Genomic DNA, 21,132 nt, shown 5'->3' on the forward strand with positions numbered 1-21,132 from the left:
CTAGATTCCTCTATGGCTCCCATTTCCCTCCTCCAGCCCTGCCCTAGGACTGACCTGCACCCAGCCACTTGATGCATTACCCCGCCTGGCTCCCGGCTGTTCCCCAGCCCGGAATAGCTTGTTCCACATTCCACTGGACACCTGCCCGCCCGACCTGTCCCCTCCTCCCAGTGCAGGGGCAAGCACTCTGCCAGTGAGCACGTGTGCTTCAGAGAACCTTCTGGGTGTGTGAGGGCCAGCCGGCCATGCCTCTCCATTCTAGTGTCCCTCCTCCAAACCCCGAGTTTCTCCACCTGAGCTGCCTAAGATTCAGAACCGCCAAGTCAACACTGTTCCCCTCATCCTCCAGGAGCCCGGGGTCTCACCCACCTCTGCTGCACTCCCCGGTCTGACTGACATGCACCCCGCAGAATGATCCAGGACACAGTCTGACTTCATGCCTCATTTCTGTATGTTTTTCTAGTTGTGTGCACGCACAGAGGCCAGACGTTGACGTCACGTGTCTTCCGCAGTTGCGCTCCAGTCCATTTGTTCAGCTCAGCAATTCTGACTGGAAGCCCTGGGACAACCTGGTGTAGCTCTGCGCCCTGACCCACCCCCCCACACGCACCCTCCCCCCATGCTGGGATTATAGACGTGGGCCCATCTAGCTTTTTGTATGTCAGCGCTGGGATCCGAATTCAGGTCTCTAAACTCGGGTCCTTGGGCCTCTTTATCAACAGTGATCTTCCCGGCCCTTCTCCCTATTTCTCCTGCTCCTCAGTCGCCAGAAAGAGGAGGTAAAACTATCCTGTGCAGCCAGTTGGTGCAAAATGTCCCTGTCCTCCTTAAGGGAGGGACCTGGAGCAGGGCTGGGAGTCACACTGTCCTTAGGGTCAGTGTCCTCAGGCACCCAGGTTTAGACCAGCCCTGCCTGGTCAGAAAGATAGAGACCTGGTTTCCTGGGATGACAGTGTGGCATGGTTTTCCCCAGACTGGCCTAGTGCCTCTGTCTTGGGCATGTGCCTGCTCCCCCTGCTGTGGATCTGGCCCAGCCTCTGACTTCAGGCCTGTGTGATTGCCAAGTCATTGGTCCCCGCCATACCTCACTTGCCCTCCCTAATATCCCAGGGCTCACCACACCTGCAGAAGCGCTGTCACGGGACCTCTGTGCATTTCTGCTGCAGCCCAGGACCTGCGTGGCACTCACAGCCCCTTCCTGCGCTGCAGAGGGACGCTGTGACCCCAGACCCACACTTCCCCTGAGCCTCCAAGGTTCCACTTGGCATCCACCCAGCTCATGGACCCCTCTAGGGTAGCCAAGGACTCAGGAAGGCAGAGCTGCCATCTTCCGGGCCTCTCCACACAGGGCTGAGTCAGGGATGAGTCTGTGAGAGACTCCCTGAAGACTTCTGCTGTGACTTTCTCGGGAAGAAGAGGCTTGCTGAGTGGGCTGACATCAGGAACCATCCCGTGGCAAGAGCCTACCTGAGAACTATACCAACTGAGAGGCAACAAAACCAAAAAGGCCGGAGTGGAATCCCTGCTGCCATCTGGAGCAGCTAGAGCCAGCTGTACCTGAAGCTGTGCTACCGTCACGCTTCAGTCGCCAATAAACCTTTCTCCCTCTCCTTCAACACAGAACCTGACTTCCCGACAATGAATGCCAAAAACCAGTCCTAACCTGTCCCTCTAAAATGGCTTCTTCCTCACTTCTCTCCCCAGACTCTGGCCCTTCAGAAGCAACTGGCTGGGCAAGGACTGTCCAGGCTAGAGCTCAGTTGCCTCTAAGTTCATCAGCTTCACAGGGTGACTAGCCAGCATGCACCCAGGGAAAGAAAATGCAATCTCCGACTGTTCCTGCATCCACTCGGGTCTCACTTTCTACCTATGGGAACGCCAGCATCTCCCCCCTGACCTTACCCCCGCCAGCGGCAGATGCTGTGCCTTAGAAGCCCTGGGGCCCCTCCAGCTGCTGGTATGAAGAGCCTATTCTTGGGGTCCCTGGGGCCCCCTGGGGATTATCGATGTGTCAAACCCACTGTCCCCGCCTCCTGGCCCTGGGCCTCCGGACAGCTCCGTCAAGTGAGGCCTCCAGTGCTTGCTGCCTGCCTGTGCCTTCCTGTTAGCGTCTGCTGGGCATGGAGGGCTCACACCCCAGGTGGCCCTTAGCCATTCTGGGGCAGGACCTTGTGGATAAATGTCCCCAGTGTCACCCCGTGGAAAGACAGCTCTTCTCAGTTGCCCCAGCAGGGCTGAGCGTACTTAGTCTGAGGTGTGGCGTTGTCACCAGGCCTCCTGTTTGCCTTTCCCACTTCCCTGATACACACTGCCTCAGGGGTCACCTCTCAAGTGTAGGTCTCACCACAAGCTCTGGCCACCAGCTCTTCCTGAGAGACCTGGGTGGACAAAGTCTCACCACCGAGACAGGCTCCCTCCCCAGGGGAGCAGAACTGGGGCTCAGTCCTTCCCTTCTACGAGCCATAAACCCGGGATCCCCCACAGCAATACTAATCCCTCAGATGCACACAAACTCCTCTGCCTTAGGAGCCTGCAGGACCGCGTGGACAGCGCGCCCTTCCATCTCACTGCCAACCAGCCGCCTTCACTCTGATGCCTCCCTGACTGCCCTGAGGCTCCTCCCACCACGCTCCCCGACTGCCCTGAGGCTCCTCCCACCACGCTCCCCCTCTATCCGTCTGTTACCCGTCCTCACTCTTCCAATCACACCCTGGAAAAGCCCCCCGAGCCCGGCTCAGATGAGCCAATCTGTTTAATCCCCCTGGTGGACAATGACTCATCTTTCAGTCACTGAACCCACAGAGCAGAAGGAAGAGAACAGACTCCCACAGTGGTCCCCTGACGGCCACACACTGTGGCACATGCATGTGCACACACGCGAAATTTAAAAAAAGAAAGTTAAACTCATTCACATGATTCATACACCATACCATCTACCCTTCAAAGAATAAAGCCCAGAGGTTTGTAGGATATCCCGAGGTGTAAAGCACCTCGTCTCGTTCCAGGACGTTTCCCTCGTCGCCTGTTAGCCCTTCGCCACTGCCCTAGCCTCTGCCCCTCCCATCGACATCCTGTCCTGGATCTGCCCAATCCAGACCTCTCAGACAAATCAAGTCACAAAGCATGTGGCCTTCTGTGTCTGGCTACTCTCGCTCATCATGAATTCTTCAAGGTTCTCCTATGGGTTAGCGTGTGCTGGTGACTCAGTCTTTTTCAGGGTTGAGTCATATTCCATTGTGTGGGATATGTATGACCTCATTTCCCTATTCCCTTCCTAACTGGATATCCTCTATCCGTCAGATCTTATGACTAATGCTACTGTGAACATCTTCGTGGTTTTGTTTTTCAGGTGTGTGTGTGTGTGTGAGAGAGAGAGAGAGAGACAGGGTTTCTCTGTGTAGCCTTGGCTCTCCTGGACCAGGGTTTTAGCTTTGTAGACCAGGCTGGCCTTGAACTCACAGTGATCTACCTGCCTCTGCCTCCCTGAGTGCTGGGGTTACAGGTGTGCACCACCCTGTCTGGCCATCCGTGTAGCTTTTGTTACTGGGTATTATTTTTTTTGCCTTTTGAGACAGGATCTCACACAACTTAGGTTAGTCTAGAATTTGCTGTGTAGTCAAGGATGACCTTAAACTCCTAAACCTCTGGCCTCACCTTCCTGAGTGCTAGGATCGCAGGTATGAGCTATCATGCCAGCTTGCACAGGTTTTATTTTTAAAAGTGTGTATATGTGTCTGTCTACGTGGGTGTGTATGGAAACACGTACGCCAGTTCTCACGGAGGCCAGCAGAGGGCACCAGGTGCCCTGGAGCTGGGTTAACAGGCATTTGTGAGCCTCCCAAAGTGGGCCTTCTGGCCCAGCTCTGCCCATGCCCAGTTGTGTGTCCCCGGGCCAGCAGACACGCCCTCCCCCGTTCGTGCCTCCCACCCTCTAGGGTCCAACGGGAAAAGCAAGGCAGTTGTGCTTGCCGGGCCCACTACACAGGTGCCCAAGCCACCTCAGCAGCAGCCTGCCGCTCACCTCGGCCGCCTCCTCTCCATTCTGGCTGTGCTCGCCCTGCAGCCTCTCTCGGAGCTTGCCGAGCTCCGCCCGCAGGCTGCCCATCTCCTGCTCCTTGGTCTGCAGGTCCGCCTCCAGCTCCACCTTCTGCTCGATCAGCGCCTTGCCCTGAGCCTCCACCACTGTGACGCGGTGCCGAAGGTCGTGGTTGATCTTCATTAGCCTCGTCTGCTGCTGCTGCAGCTGCAGGGAGAAAGAGGCACCCAGTGAGGCCGAATGTACAGTTACCAGGCTGTATATGCATGCGGCACAGGTATGGCACAAGGGCACACCCTCTTCAGTTGGAGCATCATAAACACATTTCAAATTTGTTTCTAGTTTTATGAGTCTTGATAAGGGATGATGCTACACACGTGGGCTTTTATTTATTTATTTTCTCTCTGTAGCCTTTGCTGTCCTAGAACTCACTCTGCAGACCAGGCTGGCCTCGATGTCACAGAGATCCACCTGCCTCTGCCTCCCCAAGTGCTGGGATTAAAGGCGTGCACCACCATGCCTGGCATGGGATTTTTTTTTTTTAATAATTTTTTTTTTTTTTTTTTTTATGTGCGTGGTCTGAGCACCACACGTGTGCCTCGTGCCTGTAAAGGCCAGAAGGGGGTGTCAGCTCTCCTGAGAGGGGAGCTGCTGCTATGACCTGTCCTGTGGATATGGGGAACTGAACCCATGTTCTCTGGGAGAGCAGCCAGAGCTCTTAACCACTGAGCTGTCACCTCTCCAGCGTGCTCTCACAGGTTTATGGATCCTGGCTCTCGCCGGCACCATGAAGTAGGGAGCATGGACTCAGATTAGTGATGTTCACTTACAGCCTCGACGTCCTCATTCTTCAAGCCCAGCTCCCTGTCTTTGGCTCGGATCTCATCCCTCTGCTTGTCCACCACCTCCTTCAGCCTCTTCATCACCTGCCGCTCTCGCTCTGACATGCCTGGTGGAAGGCAAGACCAGGGAGTGAGCCACCCCCGCCCCAGCATAAGCGTCCCGTAGAGTCACAGTGCATGAGGGCTAGAACTCTCCCTCAGGGCCCAGTGTCCCCCTCAATTACCCCTCGAAGACCCTGGTGCCTGCTTCTGCCTCCAGTCTCGCCAAACACATTCCTACCTCACTGTCGCTCTGTCTTTCCCTCTGCCTGACACTCTTCCTTTTGACCTCCCTCGGCTCATGCGCTTCCATTTCATCTGGTAGGTCCCTTCTACCAGATGGCTCCCTTCCCCCCCGCTGAGACTCTCCTGCCCCTTGCCTCACTTTCTCAGCACCTGGCAACGCCAACACGGCCCTCCAGCTGTCCTGACTGGTGTGACCTCACTGTGAGGGAGCCTCCAAAGCTCACGCTGACCCTGCAAGCCACACCCGGCTGTGCGGCTCTAGGCTTCTGCATTTGTTTCCAAGTTCATAAACTAGGAGGGTAGCTGCACCTACCCAGGGCAGATTGGAGGATGGGTAGAGCCAACACACAAGGCCAAGAGGACGAAGCATGCGGTGGGCAGCCAGGACAGCTCCCCTCCACTACCTCATGCCTCCCACACACAAGGTGCCATCCAGGCATCTGGTGAAAGTAGGGAGTGGTGGAGCACGTGGTGTCGCGTGTCTTTAGTCCCAGCACTCTGGAGGCAGAGGCAGGTAGAGCTCTGTGAGTTTGAGGCCAGCCTGGGCTACCTGGTGAATTCAAGGCCAGCCTAAGCTAAATAAAGAAACCTTGTCTAAAACAGAAAAGGCTATTTGGTGAACCGGGAATGGTAGCACACACCTTCAATCCCAGCACTCTAGCCAGAGGCCGAGGTAGGTGGGTCTCTGTGAATTCAAGGGTAGCTTGGTCTACATTCCAAGGTCCGGCCAGGTTAGCCAGAGCTACACAGTGAGACCTTGCCACCAATCTCATACCCCACCTTTAAAAAAAAAAAAAAAATCAGAAAGCAGGCCTGCTGAGAAGGCTCAGCGCCGAGTAAACAAAAGATTAGAGTTCGGGATCACCAGAACCCACTGAGATGGGCATAGTGCTTCTCATGACACTCCGGCCTCAGGAAGCAGAGGCTCGAGACCGGCCACACTCAGGAGCTGCCCCAGTGAATACAGGAGAAGAGACACAGAAGACTACTCAAACCTACATCAACTCAAGCACATATACACAGGAGAAGAAAATAATTAAAAAAAATCTAGTGAAGGTTGGTGGCACGTGCCTGTAATCCTGGCACTCTGGAGACAGGGCAGGAGTGTTGCTACAAGTGTGAGGCCATCCTGGGCTACCTAGCGAGAGCCTGTCTCCATATTCCCTCAAGACATCCACAGGATGGCTGTCCAGCAAATTTGACAAACCCATGTGAAGAGGCCACATGTGGTGGTACCCATCTGTAACCCCAGCTTCTCCACACTCCCGCCCCCGAAGACGGTTTCTCTGCATAGCCTCGGCTGTCCTGGAACTTACTGTGTAGACCAGGCTGGCCTCAAACTCACAGACATCTGCCTCTGCCTCCCGAGTCCTGCATTACCACTGCCCGGCTACCAGAGTGGATGTTTTACTCCAAAGGCTTCTGTGGTGATCACAAAAGAGATCCAAACGCAGCACTGGTCACTATTCAGAAATCTAGCGGCCCAGGTAAGACAGGTGCTTCTGAGCACCCCTCCTCCCCGTAGCCCACCTCCACAGAAATCTGACCCCTGTACCTGAGTCCTCATACAGCCCTTAGCCCTGGCCATGGCCATGTCACTCCTGACTGGTTCTCAAGATCACCAGCGCCACCCTCCTCCTCCCGGGGCAATTCGGCCGAATGCCTGTTTCTCTGGTAGGTGGGGAACGCTTGGTCCCTGCTGTGTTCCCATGGTTTCCCCACAAAATAAAAATAACCTTGAAGGCAGCCTGGCATCTGCCTGCCTCTTCGCATGGGTGGGGGCTGCAGCTCGGAGAACACAGCTCCCCAGCTGTCCCACGGGAGCCATGCACACTCCGTGCTCAGAGCCTCTCCCGCACACACCTTACGCTGGTCCATGCTGATTGGCAGGGCCGCACTCTCAGAGGGAAGAGGCCACAGAGAAAGCAGCTCAGAGCAGCCCAAGGTCTCTGAGGCTCTGCCAGAGTGGGCAGTGCGATCCCCAGATCACCCACAGAGGCCTCTGGGTACGTGGCAGGAATATAATAGCTCACCCCAAGATTTTCCTATGTAAAATGATTCCACACATCCATTCCTAGATGTGGACCCCAGAGAGCTGAAACCTGGCCTTCCCACAGACACCCAAAAGAGGTTCACAGTGGCCAAAAAGTGGACACAACCAGAAAGCCCCATCTATGGATGAATGACAGACATGGTCCAGCCACGAAATGGAATAACATACAGCAATTAAAAAAGAGGGAGAAACCACTGAAATCCACTAAAATACAGTCAGGCCCTGAAAACGCTAAACTAAGAGGCCAGAACACTGATGAGAGAGACTGCTACTGCTTTCTCCCATTCAGACTGGGTAACAGAGGCACAAAAAGGTCTTGTGAGTCCATCAAATCACATGACAGGTCAGGGTGGGGCCAAGAGACCATCTACTCACGGTAACACTCTGGTTTCTTCTCTCTTCCCTTCCCTTCCCTTCCCTTCCCTTCCCTTCCCTTCCCTTCCCTTTCCCTTCCCCTTCCCCTTCCTTCCTTCCTTCCTTCCTTCCTTCCTTCCTTCCTTCCTTTCGTTCGTTTTCCAAGACAGGGTTTCTCTGTGTAGCCTTGGCTGTCCCAGACTCACTCTGTAGACCAGGCTGACCTCAGACTCAAAGAGGTCCACCTGCCTCTGCCTCCCAAGTGCTGGGATTACAGTTAACCATCTTCTCTTACCCTGACCTTCTAAGTTTCCCTCAAACACTCATACCCCAGGGCCTTGGCATGTGCCACCTATTCGTGGCATGAATGTGATTCAAAGTCCCCCCACCTTTTTAAGATAGGGTTTCTCTGTGTAGCCCTGGTTGTCCTGGACTCACATTGTACACCAGGCTGGCTTCGAACCCACAGATCCTCCAGCCTCTACCTCCTGAGTGCTGGGATTAAAGGCACACCACCACCTCCTGGCTTCAACATAACACTTCATTAGGGCCTGACTGTGAGGACGCTGATGACTGGACCTCAAATGACCCCAGGGTGCTGCCCTATGCCCCGTCTCGTATAGTGTTACATAGCATCAGTCGCCACAAATCGGAGCCAGACATCTATTTACTGCCCATCTCCCCTGTGCTAAACCACAGTTTCAAGTGGCCAGGGTCTGGCTTGGCCTCTGCGTCCCAGGGCCCAGGGGAACCATGGAGGACAGCAGAAAACCATGACAGCTAAGTGAGTTTCGGTCAATACCCGTGAACTGGACCGAAGTCAGTTCTCTCTCTGGGAGAGTCAGGATGTGAATCCACCTGCCCACAGGAGCCAAAGGCGCCTGGACTGAGGCAGCGGCCTCTGAGTGGTCGAGGGGAGCGCTGGGATGGGGTGCCTCACCTTCCTGCTTCTGGAACTCCTCCTCAGAGAAGCCCACCTCCTTGTGGTTAAGGTTGGTCATCAGCTGCTTGTTCTCCTCCTGCAGCTGGGCAATCTGGGACAGGAGGTCCTGCGCCTCGCCCCGCCACACGTCCTCCACCAACTCCAGCTCCTGCAGCGGGGACACAGGGTCACCCGGGGTCAAGTGCGCCCACCCACCCAGAGAACTGCTCTGCTTCTGGGACTTGGAGCCACCCTCTTTCCCCAAGGGAAGCGGGTCTCCGGCAGCAGGTGGCACACAGAGCCCCTTCTGCTGACGTGTGCTCCGAAGCCCTGAGGACCCAGCCCAGGCCACACTTATGTTCACCAACTGTGTGGATAAGCCATCCCTGGCTGTGGAGTCCTGACACTCCCCAGTCACCTCTTCAAGGCACAAAGAGGCTGCAGAGACCCTGTGACAGGGCCACAGCCCCAGAGTTCCTCCGCTCTCTGGGACAGGCATCTACTCCAGGCAGCCTGAGCAGCTTGTGGAAACACTCAGAGCCTCGGTTTCCCTCATTAGGGAACTAAAACTTCTGGGTTTACAAGGCATGTGAGGGGCTGGACGGATGGCTCAGTGCTTAAGGGCACTGCTCTTCCAAAGGACCTGGGTTCAATTCCCAGCACCCACATGTCAATCCTAAGTCTTGTGAGAGAACTGTTCAGATCAGTCTGTTACCAGTACTTACTCAGACAGGAGGATGTCTTCAAGTTAGAGGTTAGCTTACCCTAAAAGAACATCTCAGAACAGAATCTACAAAATCTATAAGGGACTGGGACACTGGCTCGGAGGTTACGAGAGCGTGATGCCGTGAGAGAGGATGCAAGTTTGGTCCCCAACACCTGTTTTTGGCCCACAGAGGCATCTTCACTCATGTGCACACACCCACGTACAGACACACAACACACACATAATTAAAAAGAATAAAAGGGGGTCAGGTGTGGTTCTTTAATTCCAATGCGCAAGGCAGAGGCGGGCAGATCTCTATGAATTCAAGGCCAGCCTGGTCTACATAGTGAGTTCCAGTCCAGCCAAAGCTACGTAGTGAGACTCCATCTCAAAAATAAGAAGAAATACTAAGACTATAAAATGAATCTTGAAAAAAATTAGTTGTTTATTTTACCTAAATGAGCATTCTGCCCATAGGGAGATATACTACATGCCTGCAGATCCCAGGGAAGCCAGAAGAGGGCAACAGAACCTCTGGAACTGGGGGCACAGGCAGATGAGAGAACTATGTGGTGCTGGGAACTGAACTTGGGTCCTCTGCAAGAGGAGTTAAGTGTTCTTGGGTCGAGGCTGCACAGTGAGACTTCGGCTCCATCAAACAGGTAAGAGCCAGAGTTGGTGATGTTCAGGCCTGTGGCGTTCTGCAGAACCATCTAGAGGTTGGCACAAATCCACCCAGGACAGAAAACTCCCTACCCTCAGATTGGCCCAAGACACGTGGCCAGCCTGGGAATAGTACTACACACCTGTGATCCCAACATTCAGGAAGCTGAGGCAGGAGGCTTGTGGTAAGTTAGGTGCCAGCCTAGGCCATGCCCTGCCCCCTCCCAAAAGACTCAGGAAAAAAACCGACAGGCTCACACCCAAAGGATCACATATGTAGATAAAGGTCCACAGCAATGTTGCTCACAGCAGAGGAAAGGGAGCAGCATCCATCAGCCCAGGAAGGCACTGACCTATCTCCACAACGAGACATAATCTGGACATAAAAAAGAATGAAATGGTCTGGGCACGGTGGCACACGCCTGTATTCTCAGCACTGGGGGAGGCAGAGGCAGGTGGATCTCTGAGAGTTCGAGGCCAGCCTGGTCTACAACGTGATTCCAGGACAGCCCAGGCTACACAGAGAAACTCTTGTCTCCAGAAAGAAGAAGAAAAAGAAGGAGGAGGAGGAGAAGGAGAAGGAGAGGAAGAAGAAGAAGAACGAGGAAGAGGAGTGTTACTATTGATAGCTCCAGCTAAGAGGAGATGCCAGGTACAAAAGGTCACACAGTCTGCACTGCCATTTCTATGAAATGTCCTAACAGGCAAATCCATAGAGAAAGAGGTAACCAGAAGCTAGGAGGGGCACCAAGAGTGATGGTTACTGTATAGAGTTCCTCTTTGCAGGCAATATAAGCGAAGGTATAACTGTGAACACAGGAGAGTTCACTTGGATGCATGAACAAGGTTCGGGAGTACCATGGCTGTGGCTGTGGCTGTGGCTGAAGGACTGAAGTTTGCATTCCTGTCAACACAAGCTTGCCTGTGGGAACCAAGGGCCTCACACATGGTAGACAAGTATTCTACCGCTGAGGCACACCCCGGCCCCTCACTAGGGGATTCTAGTCAGAGGCTACCACTGAGCCTCACCCCCAACCTCTCATTGGGGGATTCTAGGCAGGGGCTCTACCACTAAGCCACATCTGAAGCCCTCTTTTCAGACATGGTTACACTATGTTGTCCAAGCTGGCCTTGAACTCACTCTGTAGTCTAGGAGGGCCTTGTTCTATTTATTACTATTATATGATTACTATTATGATGATTATTATATGATTACTATTATGATGATTTATTTATTATTTTTATAGCATTCTGCCTGCATGTGTGCCTGTGCACCAGGTCTCACTATAGATGGTTGTGAGCCACTATGTGGTTGCTCAGAATTAAACTCAGGACCTCTGGAAGAGCAGCCAGTGTTCTCAACCTCTGAGCCATCTCTCCAGCCTAAATGGCCTTGTTTTAATTCTCCTACGTCAGGCTCCCCGTAGCTGGGATTACAGGCTTATACCACCAGGCCTAGATATGCCCACCCTGGCTTGAACTTTGTTCCCACTACAAATAGCTGATCTTTGGGTGAGTTCTTTAAACCTTGGGTGCCCCAGAAATGAAAGTAGTGTATGTCCCTTTGAGGGCTGTTGGGGGGATGAGACTGTCAGCTAGATGGAAAGGGCTGAAAATGGCACCTGGCACCCAGAAGGTGCCCACACAGTCAGGATGTGGCCAGCCCTCCTCTCCCTCCCACAGTCTGTCACAGGCTGGCCAGGTGGCCGGACACCCAAGTTCCTCCATCCCACCTTCTAGCCGAAAACGGTGGCTCTGAGGAAATGAGGGTGTGACACCTACAGCTGGCCCAAGGTGGTGAGAAATGGAGGCAGTAATGGTCAGGCAACATAATGCATATATGGGTGGCCTGGAGGCTGAGCCAGACCCTTCCTTTGCTCCCAGCTGGCACAGGCAGAACACAGAGTGACCCAAGTGGGTATCAGGAGTAACCAGCTAAGCAGGTGGAACAATGACCTCCCCCCCAACAAAGATGTCCACATGCTAGTCCCCAAAACCTAACAATACGTCACCTTCTATAACAAAGGGTACTTCGACCTCAAGGAGATCTGGTGGGTCTGTGGGACCATAGGGCCCTTTTAAAACGTTAGCAGGGGTCAGAGTGTGAGGGAATGTGGCATAGATTGGAGTCTGGAAGATGCTACTTGCTGCCTTTGAGATGAAGGAAGGGGCCATAAGCCAGGGGATGCAGACAGTAGAGGCTGGAAAAACTCAAAGAAATGGAGTTCCCCTAGCGCGTCCTAAGCCAATGCAGCCTCCCCAACACCTTGATTCTATTTTTTTGTTATTATAATTTCAGGTGCTGGGGACGGAGTCCAGGACCTCCCATATATCAAGCGTAAGATACACCCCTCCCCCAGCCCTGCCCTTTGTGTAGTTTTTTGAGACAGAGCCTCAGTAAGTGGCCCAGGTGGGCCTAAAACTTGCCATCCTCCTGCCTCAGTCCCATACACCACCAGGCCCAGCTGTTGAGCACAACCCATTTCCAACTCCTAGCTTCCGGAACGTTACCCAGGAAGTAACGTTCCGTGCCCATTGGTGTGACCCGCAGGTTCCTTGCTCCACTGCACCTCAGTGTACCCACTGTACAAATTACACAGCAAAACACATTTCTCCTGCTTTGAGCCATTGGTGTTGTCCTGTCACGGCAGTCACAGGAATGAATACAGATTTTAGCTACAGTTGGTTTTGACTCTCTTGTAGCCCAGGTTGACCTCAAACTCCCCGAATAGTCAAGGCTGGCCTCGACAACCTAATTCTCCTGCTTCCACATCCCAGTGTTAGGGTTCCAGGTATGCTTACTATGTCTGGTTTCTACTTTGCTGGGAATCAAACCCAGGGCCTCATGCATGCTAGGCAAGCACTCTACCAAATGGGCCACAGCCCCAGCCCTTTTTTTCCCTCCTTTCCTTTCTCTAAAATTTATTTTTACTTATGTGTAGGTGTGCGTCTGCTTGTGGGTACCGGCCTTCCCTCACCAAGACCTCTCTGTGGCTGGCTCCTCACCTCACTCAGCCCTCAGCTCAGGCAGTGTCTCCTCAGAAGCTTCCCTGAAGGGCTCCCTCTAGACAGCCTCCCTCCAGCTCCCTGCTTTACTTCCTTCATGACACTTAATCATAAGCTGATGCCTCTGTTTATTTTTAAATACATGCATTCACGATAGTACAGGGAAATACATGCTGGATTTCAAATGTTGGCGAAAAGATTTGGGGCCTTCACAAGTTTGCCCATCAGATCTGACCTGACCAGAGACCCACAAGGTAGGAGACAGCTGACTCCTGTGACTTGTCCTCTGATTTCCATGTGCGTAGACCTCCACAAAAAAATGCATACATACATGAAAAAATTTTTTTCTGTTTTTTTTTGAGACAGGTTTTCTCCATGTAGACCAGCTAAGAAAAAGTTTTTAACTTACAAAAAAAGGAAAAGGAGAATGGCGGCCTAGAGCTGTGGCTCAGAAAGTAGAATGCTTGCCCGGCATGCATGAGGCCCTGAGTTCCATTCCCAGAGCTGCATAAACTGGGACCAGTGGCCCACATCTGTATTTTCAGCACCAGGAAGGTAGAGGCAGGAAGATCATAAGTTCAAGGTCATCCTCTGATATATAGCAAGTTCCATGTTGGCCTGTTACATCAGACCTACTACAAACAAACAAACAAATGTTGTGTATAGGCTAGGCATGGTGGTGCATGTCTTTGATCTTAGGGAGTCAGAGGTAGGTGGATCTCTGTTGAGTTCAACACCAGCCTGGTTTACAGAAGAATTCCAGGCTAGCCAGGACTACAGAGAGACCCTGTCTCAAGGGGGTGGGGGAAACTGGGTTAAAAAAAAAAATCCATGGGTCTGGAGACAGCTCAGTGATGAAGAGCCCTGGTTGCTCTTGCAGAGGACCTGGGATAGACTCCCAGCAGCCACATGTTGGCTCACAACTCACAACTCCAGTCACCCTCTTCATGCCTCCACAGGCACACAGCATGAGGTACAGACATACATGAGGCAAAACACACATATAAAACAAAATTACAAATTAAAAAATATAAAAAAAACTTTTTTTTTTTCTTTTGGCGTTTTTGAGGCAGGGTTTCTCTGTGTAGCCTTGGCTGTCCTGGAACTCACTTTATACACCAGGCTGGCCTCCAACTCACAGAGACCGGCCCGGGGTGCTAGAGTTAACAGGTGTGCGCCACTGCACCCAGCTTCAGAATTTCTTCTGCCAAGGGTGGAGCACTAGTCTAGCACGAGTGAGGCCGCGGGTTTGAAATACAGCACCACAAGGAAACTAAAAAATAGCAGTTCTTAGGCTGAATCCGTGTGAGATTGAAAGCATCATGGATTTACTGGCTTCTAGCCTCTGGGTTAGCACTAACCTCACCCGTTTCCTCCTAGTATATACTTCTGCTGCTATCGACCAGCATGGCGCAGAACTGCAGGCCCTCAGGGGCCAGATCTTCACCTGCATCCCCAGTGCCCAGAGTGGTGCCCGGAATACTCAAGTGCATTTGGGGCTTGTGGAGTGTGGAGTACAGAGGGCTTGCTTAGCATGAGTAAGGCCCTGAGTTGAATCCCCAGCTTTAAAACTACGTCCATGTAATTGTTGAGTGAACAACACAGACTGTGTGTTCTAGGCAGGCATACCCACACAGGCCCTGCTCGCTCTATTCCCTCACCCAACCGCTGCCTGACTTGAGGATCCGGCTTGCTTTCCCCCTGCCCATCCACACCACCCAGGAGAGCACTCTGTGTACCACTTATGTCCGTAGGGTTGCACACTGCATTATCAGACAGAACCATGGGTCCCTGGCCTGGGGCTGGGCGATGAGGCCGGCAGAGTGAGTCTAAGTGTCTGAGGAAGGACAGGGCACACACTGCCTCTCTGAAGCTGTGTTTACAGAGACAGAAGGAAAGAGAAGGGAGAGCTGAGGTGAGAGATGGACCAACGGCATGCTGAGGTTTTTGTGGGGGGGAAAATGTAGCGTGAAGTGCCTCCAGCTGTAGAAGAGAGATGGGATGGGCCTGTTCTGACCCTCTACACAAGCCACACAGAGGCCTGGGCTGGGGGAGGAGGGATTCCATTCTAGCTGTTTACAAACAAAAGCTGGTGCCTACTTCCTGGCTGCAGCTGGTGGCATTTTGAGGCAACAAGTGCCGCTGAGAATTCCGTCTGACTTGGGTGACCTGTGAAGGCCCAGGCCAGCAGGGCTTCTGGCAGACTTGGGGCCAAGGTTGGATTTAGCATAAAGGACTATGAGGCCCTCATTCCCCAGAGGCCCTGCCGGAGAAATGGAATTTGGAGGTAGGATGTAGAAAATGCCTGGGAAGGGGGGGGCATCTCAGACTTTACACCTCCGAAGCTTGGGTCTCTGGTAATAAACTCCTTTACCCACTGGGCCATCTTGTCGGCCCCAGGGTCTGGCCTGTGCTCTTTGTGTCTACTGACAGCCCCTGATGATCATCACTGTCCTACAGGGTGGAGTCTGAGATTACCCTGTGATAGCAGAGGACACGGGGACACAGACAGGCCAGTGAGCTTTCCCAAAGCCTACAGCCTGCCAACTGTGGGGTTTGAAAGCAGGCTGTCTGGCTCCAATGTCCCACTGGTCCTGAGACTCTGGAAATTAATTACAGGACTGAGGGAGGCACTTTCCGGCTCGGAGTGTGACCCTGGAAAGGAGGCTGACTCTGAGGAGCTCAGTTTCCTTCCTGACCCCAGGGCACAGGACAAGGGGGTGGGGTGGGAGAGTGGATAAACACATCAGCGCGCACACACACACACACACACACACACACACACACACACACACACACGCATGATCTGTCTGAAGGGTGAGGACAAACACCTCACTTTGACCATAGTCTCAGAGAACTCAATCCATCCCAACAGTACACAATAGAGGATGGGCCTGCCAGGGAGTTTCAGAGAGGCCGACCAAACTTCCTGAGGCCACACAGCAAGCCAGAACAGGTTCTAGCATCCAGGGAAAAGGAGTTTCCTCCCATTCCTAGTCTGAGAGGTCTGTCAAAAGCAGCCGGAGCTGAGGTTAGGGCAGGAAACCACATGTCTGCTGCTTCCCTTTTCCAGGCACCTAGTCTGATCCTCTCTCTCCAGGGCAGGTGACCTCTCCAGAGGCAGAGGGTGGGCCTGAAAGCCACCTGCAGCTCGGCCCCCCAAGTCAAGCAGGCTGGAGAAGAAACCCTGGAAGCATCTCCCCAAAGTGGGGACCCTTTCCTTCCTCATCTGCAAAGCGAACAAACTCTTCACTCACCTCACAGTGTTAAAAGAGCCAAAGGCAAGAATCAAGGCAGGGAAAGCACCCCAGGGTGCAGGTAGCTAGACCTGGGAGGTGAGGGGGCTTGAGAAGAAAGTTGTGACTATGAAGCCCGAGGATTGGAGCTCACTCCAAGCGCCCCGAAGGTACTTAGGGTAGGATGAAAAGGGAGGGCCGGGCATCTGGTGTCACACCTCAGGTCACAAAGTAGGGTGGGTGAGGACTGACTTCCTTCCTGGAATAAAATAATACTATCTACTGACCGTGCCCACTGCATCCCGTTTTGGTCCTCGTGGGTGGGTTCTACTGTAACCATTGGACAGACCAGGAGACAGAGCACAGAGAGGTTCAGCAAGTTACCCAAGGTCACACGGCTATTCAGTGCTCCAGGCTGGGCTAAGAGGACCCGGGCCTCCCTTCCTCTCTCACCCTGTGAATCCCCCCGCTCCACTCCAGGCACTGGGACACTCTTCTACACAGACACCAGCGGCTGCCCGGGACCGAAAGGCACCCACAGAGCCAGCGCCCCTTGACCCGACAGGCAGACTGAGGCCTCCGCCCACCTTCTGATGCTTGCGCTCCTTCTCAATGCGGTCCATCCTCTCCACGCGCAGCCGGTCCAGCTCCAGTCGCAGCTCGTCCAGCTCGGGAGCGACATGGTGCCGGCTAACCAGCACCTCCAGGATCTCCAGGACCCTCACGACCTTGGGCATGAGGCGTGCGATGGCCTCGCAGCCGTGTTGGTCGATGACCCTTTCGAACTCGTGGCCCACGAGCGACGCGATGTCGTACACGTCCATGACGGTCAGCTCCGCCACGTTCTTCTCCAGCGCCGACAGGGCAGCGGGCGGCGACCCCAGCGGCTCCTCCATGGCCCCGCGCGGGCCCCGCGCCGTCCGTCCACTCGTGGAACTCGTGAACTTGGGGCGGAGGGGGGGCTCTGTAGCACCGCGGGGAGGATAGCGAGGGCGGCGGCGCGTGCGCAGGCCCGCAGCGCCTCCCGACTTTGAGGCTCCGACTCGGAGCGATGGAGAAGCTGGTCCCGGCCTGGGAGGCGGGTGGCGCCCGGTGCCCGGAGGGATCGCGGCCCGAAGACTCCTCCCGGGGAGGAGAATCAAACTTTGGTGACTCCGGGTGGTCGGCTCCTCCCCGCGGGGACGCTGCGAGGCGACGTGAGCTCGGACAGGGGAGTGCGTCTCCGTCCCCGGGGGTCCCGGTATGCAGCCCCGCTGATCCCGAAGCTCCGCCCCCGGCTCCGGTCCCGCCTCCTGGGCTCCGGTCCCCACGACCCCGGCCCTGCTCCGCCTCCTCCAGCCGTGCTCCGCCTCCCTGGCCGCGGGCGCCACGGCGCGCAGCCATTGGCTGATGGGGGAGGGGGCGGAGTCTGCCTGCGCAGGGACAGGGTCAGGAGGTGGGCTCACCCTAGCATCCAGCTATTGCTGGGGGACCGCCGACACGCAGGAGCTCCGTGCTGCTCCCTGCTTAGCCCAGCCCCGGGTTCCCCACCCTGCGCTCCAGCGGGCGCCTCGGTGACAGCAGCTCACGGCGCCCTGGGGTCCTCGGTCTGCAAAGCTGGCCGATGCCTCGCCTGGATTCCATCCTGCGGGACCCTTTGCCCCCTGGAGGTCTACCTTTCCTCTGCTCAGGGGTCCACCGCGACTCCGTGGCAACTTCAGCCGACGCCCCAGAGCGTCCTCGGTCTTCAACGCCGCTGCCCGCCCAGCCACTGCCCGGCAAGCTGAAACAAAATGTCACTTCGTCACTACGCAGTGGAAGAAGACAGGCTGCGGGCATGAGTCTCAGCCACAAGACGGGTCCTGAGCTCTCTTTGACCTTTTGCTTCAGCAAGTCCACTTGCCCATCAGACCCCAGCCCAAGCTAAGAGGGATTACCCTGAAATTGCGCCCTCCCCCTACTCTTCTGTTCCCACGATCAAAATGTGCCCTCATACATAGCCTTAGGTGCTGAGAGGTCCTTGGTCCTTCAGGATAGAAATGTTTCTGTTTCTTTTGAGTTGCTGGCCTGCAGCTCACTATGTAGACCAGGCTGCCTTCGAACTTAGATCTCACTGCCTCTGCCTCCTGAGTGCTGGGATTAAAGGCAGGCACCACATTTCGTCCCGTTTACAATATAATATAATAATGATAAAATGATGATGATGATGATGATGATGATAAATTGAGGAGGCCCAGAGGTTGCAGTAGCCGCCACCCACCCCAATCTTCGTTTGCTCTGATTCGTGTGTGTTCTCAGCTACTACCTCCCAACCACTCTCTGTAAACATGAAATGATAACAGCGGAAACAATGTATACGTTAAAACGTATACATTCTAACATACTTTTAATAATGTTATTAGGATAATCCTGCTTTATTGTTACAAATCTCACTTTTGTGCTGTGCCTAACTTATAAATTACAGCTTTGTCACAAGGTTTACATATATAAATATATAAAGGAAAAAAAAAAATCACAGTAGCTGGGTTTTTGTCTGCCCCTGAGGCTGTTGCCCTGGAGGGAGCTGTAGCAGGAACTACTGCACGGAGGGGGTCTGGGGAGCTGCGCTGGGGGAGTGGCTGCACTGGGAGCTGATGCACTGTGGACCTGTTCTGATGCTGCCGCACAGGCACAGTGTGTGTGTGTGTGTGTGTGTGTGTGTGTGTGTGTGTGTGTGTGTGTGTGTGTGTGTGTACTGGGGGATCTGTTGCAGGAGGGGGGCAGGGGAGGGGTTGCTGCTGCACTTATCTGTGAAATCTGCTGAATATCTGGAAAGTAGCTGACTAGCACAGCCCAGCTCAGCACCTGGAGAGCTTTGTCTCAGGTTCTGCTCTAAGTACACTGTGCATTTTAGCTTATGCAATGTGTCTGTCAATCGAGGGCCCACTGTGTCACTCTAAAATTGTCTTTAAATATATATAGAGAAATAGATAGATAGATACTATATATTATTTGCATTGTGTATATATGTCATAGCTGTGTGCATTCAGATTGTATCTATACATGTTATAGCTGTGCTCTGTGTAAGGTTAGCTGGAGCCAGAGGCCAGATGGCAAAGGAGGGAAATGATCAGAAGAGGGAGTAAGATAGTAAAGGGTAAGCCGGGGTCAGGCGGTGTGAGCTGCGTCTGGGCACATGCCTGCAGTATCAGCGTGCTGGCTGTGGAGGCAGGAGGACTGCTGGACAGGAGTGGGAGTGTCCCCGTTGTGCTTGGTGACTCTGTAAGCTGAGAGGGTAAAGGCAGTCACCCCAAGTCTCTATCCCCCCAGTACAAGGACAGAACCGACTCTGGAAAACGTCCTCTGACCTTGAGTACGCTAAGATATGGGTTCCCACATGTGTGCCTATACACAAATAATTTTGGGTGGTGGTGGTGCACATCTTTAGTCCCAGCACTCGGGAGACGGGCAGGCAAATCTCTGAGTCTGAGGCCAGCTTCGCCTACAGAGTGAGTTCCAGGACAGCCAGGGCTGTTACACAAAGAAACCGTGTCTCAGAAACAAACAAACAAACAAAAACAAGTAATGCTAATTTTAAACCTGGGTGTGGCCCTGCATTCTGAGGACAGGCAGGCAGGGGGCTGGAGAGGTATTTCATTAGTTAAGAGCACTGGCTGCTCTTCCAGAGGACCCGGGATTCAATTCCCAGCAACCACATGGCAGCTCACAACCATCTGTAACTCCTCTTTCAGGGGATTCAACATATCTTCCCGCCTTAGCGGGCACTCGGCACACAGTGTGCGCAGGCCAAACATTCATAGTCATAAAATTCATTTGTTTTGGCACACCACACACACAGCATGCGCAGGCATAAACACAACACAGGCCAAACACTCATAGTCATAAATTCATTTGTTTTTTTTTTTAATTTAAAATAAATAAATGTTTAAAAAAATTAAAAAAGGAACTGACACGGAGTCAAGGTCACCTTGCTGTCTCGGGACCGCAGTGGGGCCCCAGGAAAGTTACCTCGTCTTTATTTGGATTATTTTCGTTTGTTAAAATGGGAGCAGTTTCAATCATGGAGACTTCTGTCCCTCAGGATTTTTGATGAGGAGTGATTAAAGTGTGTGAAGTCCTCAGAAAGGCTTGCTGTCCATTTGTTTTTGTATTTATTTATTTTCACCCAGTCATCTCTTTTAATGCAACCCATTTCCGTTCGTTTCTTTAAAATCCTTTTATTTATTTTTGTGCATAGGTGGGCACAGGGGGTGCTTAAGGAGGCCAGAGGAGGCCATCAGACCCCGGAACTGGAGTTGTAATAGGTTGTGAGCTGCCAGGTGGGTGCTGGGAATGGAACCTGATTCCTCTGCAAGAATAAGTGTTTCTAAGCACTAACCCATTTCTCCAGTTCTGTTTTGTTTGTTCTTTGCGCCAGGGTTTTGGTGTGTAGCCCAGGCTGGCTCTGGACTCCTGGTGATCTTCCTGCCTTCACTTCCTGGATGCTGGGATGAGAGGTCTGAGTTATATTGCCTGGCGTCAAACCTGCGTTCTCATGATCCGCTCTGCTTGTTAGGAAACGTGCGAATGTGAAGGTTACACACGGGTTCACAAATCACGCCATGAGATCGGTTCCACGTGGGAGGTTTATTAGGGGAAGGGGGGAGAAGGGAGCAGAGACAGAGAAAGGAAGAGAGAGAGAGGGAGAGAGAGAGAGAGGAGAAGAGAGGAAGAGGAAGAAGAGTCAGGGAGCACAAGAGGAAAAAGAGAGAGAATCAGGGAGCAGAAGAGGAAGAGGGGGGGAGGGTTCCAGTTCTCTTATAGGGTGATCAAGGGCATGCGCAGGTAATTCCAGGTGGTCAGGATGTCTTTACAAATGCCTGAGATTCCAGAATGACTTGAAAAGCAAAAGCAGGAGAGTCTTTGAGTTCCAGGATATCCTGGGCGATGTATGTAGAGAAACCCTGTCTCCGAAAACCAGAAACCAGAAAAAAAAAAAAAAAAAAAAAAAAAAGGCCTTTTAAAAAACTAAGAAGTAGTTAAATAAATAAATAGGAAGAAAGCAAAGGAA

General features: G+C 53.2%; 1 protein-coding gene across 1 annotated transcript in view; it reads right to left on the reverse strand.

The window, feature by feature from the left end:
- Rilpl1 (Rab interacting lysosomal protein like 1) overlaps positions 1-17,430 on the reverse strand; it is a 34,156-nt gene extending 16,726 nt beyond the window's left edge. The window contains exons 1-4 of the mRNA XM_055606311.1: positions 16,691-17,430; positions 8,511-8,661; positions 4,867-4,985; positions 4,022-4,243 (exon numbers count right to left, since the gene is read on the reverse strand). Coding sequence (XP_055462286.1) covers positions 4,022-4,243; positions 4,867-4,985; positions 8,511-8,661; positions 16,691-16,999 — 801 coding nt within the window. The 5' untranslated portion in view covers positions 17,000-17,430. The remainder of the gene's footprint in view (positions 1-4,021; positions 4,244-4,866; positions 4,986-8,510; positions 8,662-16,690) is intronic.
- Positions 17,431-21,132: the final 3,702 nt, after the last annotated feature.

Source organism: Psammomys obesus, unplaced genomic scaffold (assembly GCF_907164565.1).
Source record: "Psammomys obesus unplaced genomic scaffold, mPsaObe1.curated_primary_1811, whole genome shotgun sequence".
Classification (NCBI taxonomy): domain Eukaryota; kingdom Metazoa; phylum Chordata; class Mammalia; order Rodentia; family Muridae; genus Psammomys; species Psammomys obesus.